Consider the following 6,196-nt stretch of genomic DNA (forward strand, 5'->3'; position numbering starts at 1 on the left):
AAACGTATTAAACAGACATAATTTCATCGGTTTACTCCGAATATATTTGTTGGCAATGTATTTAGGGTTGTAAAAATAAAATTGGAATTTTGATTCATTAACTTCCCCACGGTCGACAAAATTTAAAGAAAGAAAATTACATTGATTTCTTTTTAAACTGATTGTGTCGACCGTTAGCGTTATACTTGGAAAAATGGAAAAAATGCCGGGAATTGAACCCACGCCCTTCCGTTAACTGTCAGTCTCCTTATCCACTGAGCTATTGGGGTGTTGTAATTTTACGTGCACCTTTGTACTATAGATTCATTATAAACGAATAAAAAGTGTTTAAAACTAATCCACTTGTTTAATGCAATAATAATTGGCTTATTGAATAGAGAACCACGGTATTCAGACCTGTTCTTCACAAATTAGATTCCAAAACTTGACATAAATAGAAAAATGCACGGTATGCAAGCCAGTAAACAATATAGAGACATAGTATTAAAATCTTTATTGTGTCTGCATACCGTCAAACTCGTACATTGATATGGTCTAACTTATCCCAAACAAATCAAGTAACGTTAAATAGCTCAATTGGTAGAGCGCGTACCAATTAAACGGGAAAAGTTGACCGCACCAGTTCGAATCCTACATGCTCCTTTTTTTTATCCCGATATTTTATTTTTCCTTAGTAGGCCTATTTACTTCTACAGAATAAATTTCAGATTTTTGTTGATCGAAATAATATTTTACAATGTGTTTGGTCAATGATGTCTTCTGCTATAAGTATGAAATACTAGGGCTTGGTGTGATAAGCCTTTTGATAAGTATGAAAACATGTTTAATATTCAGCTAGCTTAGTATGTATTATCAGCTGACTTCAGATATGCAAACTGTAATAACAACATTTATTTTCATTTTAGACTTCTTTATAGTCTATATTTTCTTCATTTCAGCTTAATTTAGCAGTTGTCATGGTTGTGTGCAAATTCCTATTACTATTAGATACGTTGTAATAAAACATGATTTTAAACATTTGTATATTACTTTTCTCTGAGGGCTTGCAGCAAAATTGATATTTTATCTTCCTTGGTATGGGTTTGTGGCTAGTAGTCAGGTATTTATCAGGTCACGTATTTCCTCATTTTGCACCACACAAACCAATGGAAAACATTACTTCCGGGTCGCCGAGAAGGCAGGAAAAGTAGGCGGGGCTTGTGAGAAAAACTTCTAAAATCGTTTGAGCCTGGTTTGAGCCGGGACGGTAGAAACACCGAGTGCATTAAAATATACGAACCCAATGTGGTGGTGTGGCGGATAACCAGTAGCATCATTCCGTGTTGTTTCAATTAGTTTCATTTTTTTCCCCTTATGAATCCCAAAGAATTTCCGAGCATACACACGAAACTGTTCACCACGCAAGCTGTACACAATGGGGTTAGCTGCACTATTTATAAATGTAAAATGATCTGACGACATTTCGTACATCTTGTCCTACTTCATATGAAGGGTTGTAAATTTCCATAAGTATCACACCGCAAATGGGTACCCAACCAAAGATACACAGACCCAATAGAATGACCAGTGTTTTGATGGATCTACGTTCTCTCTTGAACCAGATATGTCGCAAATTACCAAGATTGTTGCGCCCCTCTCTGGGCTGCTGTTGAGGTACGATCCTTCTTTCCTTTCGTATCTTTTGAATCACCACGCGAAAAATGTGTCCATATATTATGCAGATTAAACACAACGGAAACAAAATATTGCCAAAGATAAGGAATTGTAGGTAGAATGGATTGAAAACTGTAGCAAATCTTCCACAGATTAAATCTTCGTGCGTTTGATTTACAATATTAATAAGTGGTAATCCATATATCGTTAGTGCTGCATTATAGGTATACTGTATACAGTTAGCATCCTGGACAACCGATTCTTTTGTTATGCAAGGCTCACTCAGTCATTTAATGAGGCAATACAAACGATCGAATTTGGTGTTGAAATTAGCTAAATTTTTAGTTACACCTTTTCGATGTAAAATTAATTTTCTCGGCCAAATGAAAAGCAATCATTTTCATTTTTTCAGTAAATGTCAGGAAAAATTGTAGTGCTTGATACTGTATTTTTTTCTTCAAATTCTAGTGTTAAACTTAGGCGTGAAATTTAGTCATTTAGTGTAAGATTTTCGATTTTGATAGGCTTAAACTCTGCCCGCGAGCCTTTTTTTGATCAACCTTTTAGCTTTTCAAAGTAAGATAGTTCGCTAATGAAGGATTTTTCCCAACTTTCTAACGCACATCACCGTGAGCGATATATCATAGTTTTGTCAGAATTTGCGTTTTCATTTCACCATTTTTACTGCCGGCTGACCATTTTTCAAAATCAACGCGTGAAATCTAAGGCTAATACTAGCATTGTGGATCGATATCCCTGGGTTTAATAGGAATACCGGCATGGCTACAGTGTTGCTAGAACTTCAATATAGCAAAGAAATTCCCAGGCCTATAGCGCTCCTACTGATCATGTTTAACCAGAACACTCAATTGGGGATTTGGGCTACCAAATCGCTGGTCGGGCAATTTGCTTTCAATGGAAAATTGACCTGGATAAACAACAAAGGAAATATCGACTATTTCTGCTGGTTGCTCTCGAGATAAAAGTACTGAGTTAGACATTTTCGGAGCATGAAGGGAAAAAGGTAAAACAAAAAACGGAAATTCTGACAAAACTATAACATATAGACCCACACGACGTGCCTTAGAGGGGTGGGAAATATCTTTCTTTAGCAAACTATATTAGTTTGAGACGCTAAAACATGAATTCCGTAAAAAGCTCGCGGGCGAATTCAAGGCCTATAAAAATCAAAAATATCACACTAAAAGACACAATTTGATGCTTAATTTTAACACCAGTATTTTAAAAAAAATGTATATCCAAGCACCAAGTTTTTAACTGACATTACTGAAGAAAAAAAATTATTGCTTTTTATTTGACCGAGAAAATTAATTTCATAGCAAAAAGGTGTATCTCTGAATTGTGCTGATTTTAACATGTATCGATCGACTTTTAGCGCGACTAAGCATTTCTAAAGAATCGGTTGTCCAGGTGGCTGACTGTATACAGATATCACGATTTCCGTTGCTACTCTTTTAGACATCAAGTCATGATAACGCAGTGGCATTACAATTTTTAGATAACGATCCAGGCTGACAGATAGTAAAGTCAAGCAACTTATGACAGAAGGAAATATAACAGTACACCGAAGCAAAAGACATCCAATTGCTGATATTGGCAACTGAGAATATGAATTGATAGTATAATGTTTGATATGAGGGTGATCCCGATGGTAAAATCGGCACTTGCCATTCCTATGATCAAATAATTTGTAGCAGTTCTTAGGTGACGGAATTTGATAACTAGTAAGAGAACCAGTCCGTTTCCTCCAAGGATCTGGATCTGGATCTTTCAGTCCAGCACAAACCAATAGCAGCCGAACCACTATATCAAATGTATTGGCAGTATTGACCATGTTCATGACGTTAGTAGGCCTACATTGTACGTACGCTATTATTATTTTTAAAATAAGATGATCAATAGTCAATACACTTGACCAGTAAACATGAATAGAAACTTCCTAGAGATTAGGTCTCGACTAGGCTTTTGTACACAGAACCGGTTAACCGTGTATACTCAGAGAAGATGAGAATAGACATCTTCTCTGGTATACTGTACCAGAGAAGATGAGAAAGAATCTTTCTCATCTCCTCTGACTGTATGATGTAAGTAATATATAATAATATCACTGTAGGAAGTTGGGTATCATAAACATGTAAGAGTTCTGATTTTAGCTTATTTTATGCAATATAATAAAAAAAAATTGTTGGCTAAATACACTTGAAGTTGAAGATCACACAACTGTTATATTTGTGTGAGAAAACATCTACAATCAAGATTAAAAAAACCAATGTGACGATGATAGCTATTTTGCTGGACAATACCTCGTGATGCTTTAGTAATAATAATAAATACTATCTTTCTGACAATCGTCCCCACTTCACTAAATGGATTGATTCAAAAAAGTTTATGGTACCCGACGTTATTCGGCTTTTTATATAAAAAATATCGCGGGAAAAGACCAAAATTGAAAAGAAATGGGGTTTCAAATTGAACTTTGGAATTTGAAAAGTATAAATCACGTTGGGTCGAAGGCTGTGCTATCTAAGACTGTGCTAACACTTTTCTTTGATGACTTTGACCACAATTTTTGATTTTTTCAAATATCTTAAATATCTTAAAAATACAAGAGTCTAAGCTCATATCAGAGAAGATGTATTACATCTTCTCTGGTCATATCTGATATGTGTCCGCAGGACACAGTTAACCGGTTCTGCATGTACAAAAGTTTAGGGCCTATCGATCCCTATCAATAGGCTATAAATAATACATGCCCATCTTCTCTGATGACAGGCCTAATCAATACTTTCTATTCATGTTTATGAACCAGTATTTGTATAAAGGATAGGGTCAAGTGTATTGATCATTCTTGTATAATAATAGCGTAAACTGCATTGGAGCAATCATGATTCATGAACTACTAGTGTAGTACTATGCAACCAGGAAAGTCTTTCTCAGCTTTCCTGATGCAACTTTGTAGTGGCTTGCGCTGGGTGTACGATAAAATGTCCATCTTCTGTGAATTGTGATCAGCATGAAAACGATCATTCTTGCATCGGTTTTCCTCCAAACATCACAATTTGTGGTAAGTTCAGCCGAACACCATGGCATTACCTCCGTCGCTTCTTGGCAATACAACCAATTCTACCATTAGCCCAGATGATGTTTCCGAACCTTCTTCATTTGCGACAGCGATCATCTACTTCATTTCTGGTTTAGCTTTACTTGTGATCCTTGGAGGGAACGGACTGGTAATCATACTTATTGTCAAGTTCAGCCGCCTAAGAACTGCTACGAATTATTTTATCCTAGGGATGGCTAGTGCCGATTTTGCACTCGGAATTATAGTTACTGTGGTTATTATTATGAAATTAAATCATCACTGGCCAATGCCACAATTTGGATGTCTCTTGCTTCGGTGCACTACGTTATTTCCTGCTGTCACAAGTTGCTTGACTTTGCTATCCGTCAGCATGGATCGTTATCTAAAAATTGTAATGCCACTGCGTTATCATGACTTGATGTCTAAAAGAGTAGCAATGATGATCGTGATTTCTATATTCGTATATACAGCACTAACAATATATGTATTGCCGCTCACGATTTCAAATGGAACGCAAATATTTAACCAAACCTGCTGGGTCGATTTTTCACTGACCATAATTCATCCAGCCTACCTACAATTTCTTGTTTTTGGCAATATTTTGTTACCACTGTGTTTAATCTGCATAATGTATGGACAAATCTTTCGTACGGTGATTCAAATGATTGGACATGAAAGGAGTATCCGCATACCTCAACAGCAGGCTAAAAAGATGCGCTACATGACTAGTCGCCGTTCTTCGCGAAATTGGATAACACGAGAACTTAGAACCATCAAAACACTGGTCATTCTATTGGGTCTGTGTATCTTTGGTTGGGTACCCTTTTGCGGTGTGGTACTTTTTGAAATTTACAACCCTTCATATCAAGTAGGACTGAAAGTTTTATCTGTCATCAGAATGTGTACGTCTCTAAATAGTGCAGCGAATCCAATCGTGTATAGCTTGCGTAGTGAACAATTTCGGTTGTGTATACGAAAACTCTTTGGAATTACCAAGAAACACAGCAATGTAACAAATCGAAACAACACGATATCATGATAGAACAGTGATTTTTTGCTGTAAAAGAACCCACGGATTTATATAATGGAATTACAATGGACCATAATTAATATGATTACACTTTGCCGAAAGTCGCTGACCTCTTTGGCACACGACACACCATCGAGATGGACACACCTTATATAAAAGCAGCTCTATCCTGGGGGGCACTTCCATAGTGGATACGCATCATGTGCCTCGAATGACCCCTTTTTCAAACCGGCTTGTACCCAATGACCCCTTTTTTAAGTTATGGTACCCCTTTAAAAAAAATCCATGTACTCAATGACCCCCTTTTTTCTATTTCCTGCTATACCCAATGACCCCCTTTTAATTCCCAAATTTAGGTGGTATTTGTGTTCTCCTCCAGAAATAATGAGATTTTTCACATTTCCAAGGTG

The 6,196-nt window shown here is 36.6% G+C and overlaps 2 protein-coding genes across 2 annotated transcripts; one reads left to right on the top strand and one right to left on the bottom strand.

Moving 5' to 3' along the window:
* Positions 1-882: 882 nt before the first annotated feature.
* Positions 883-3,508, bottom strand: LOC140150093 (adenosine receptor A1-like). The gene is given in 3 exon segments (XM_072172098.1): positions 883-1,443; positions 1,445-1,900; positions 3,074-3,508. Coding segments are annotated over 3 exon segments (1,122 nt in total). The 3' UTR covers positions 883-1,212.
* Positions 3,509-4,624: 1,116 nt separating this feature from the next.
* LOC140149759 (beta-2 adrenergic receptor-like) lies at positions 4,625-5,911 on the top strand. The gene has a single exon (XM_072171811.1). The coding sequence runs from the start codon at positions 4,758-4,760 to the stop codon at positions 5,793-5,795; it is 1,038 nt and encodes a 345-aa protein (XP_072027912.1). The 5' UTR covers positions 4,625-4,757; the 3' UTR covers positions 5,796-5,911.
* The last annotated feature ends 285 nt before the right edge of the window (positions 5,912-6,196 follow it).

This window comes from Amphiura filiformis, chromosome 4 (assembly GCF_039555335.1).
Source record: "Amphiura filiformis chromosome 4, Afil_fr2py, whole genome shotgun sequence".
NCBI lineage: Eukaryota > Metazoa > Echinodermata > Ophiuroidea > Amphilepidida > Amphiuridae > Amphiura > Amphiura filiformis.

Bases quoted from the DNA above. Each gene is read 5' to 3' on its own strand.
- LOC140149759 (XM_072171811.1), top strand. From the start codon at position 4,758: ATGGCATTACCTCCGTCGCTTCTTGGCAATACAACCAATTCTACCATT.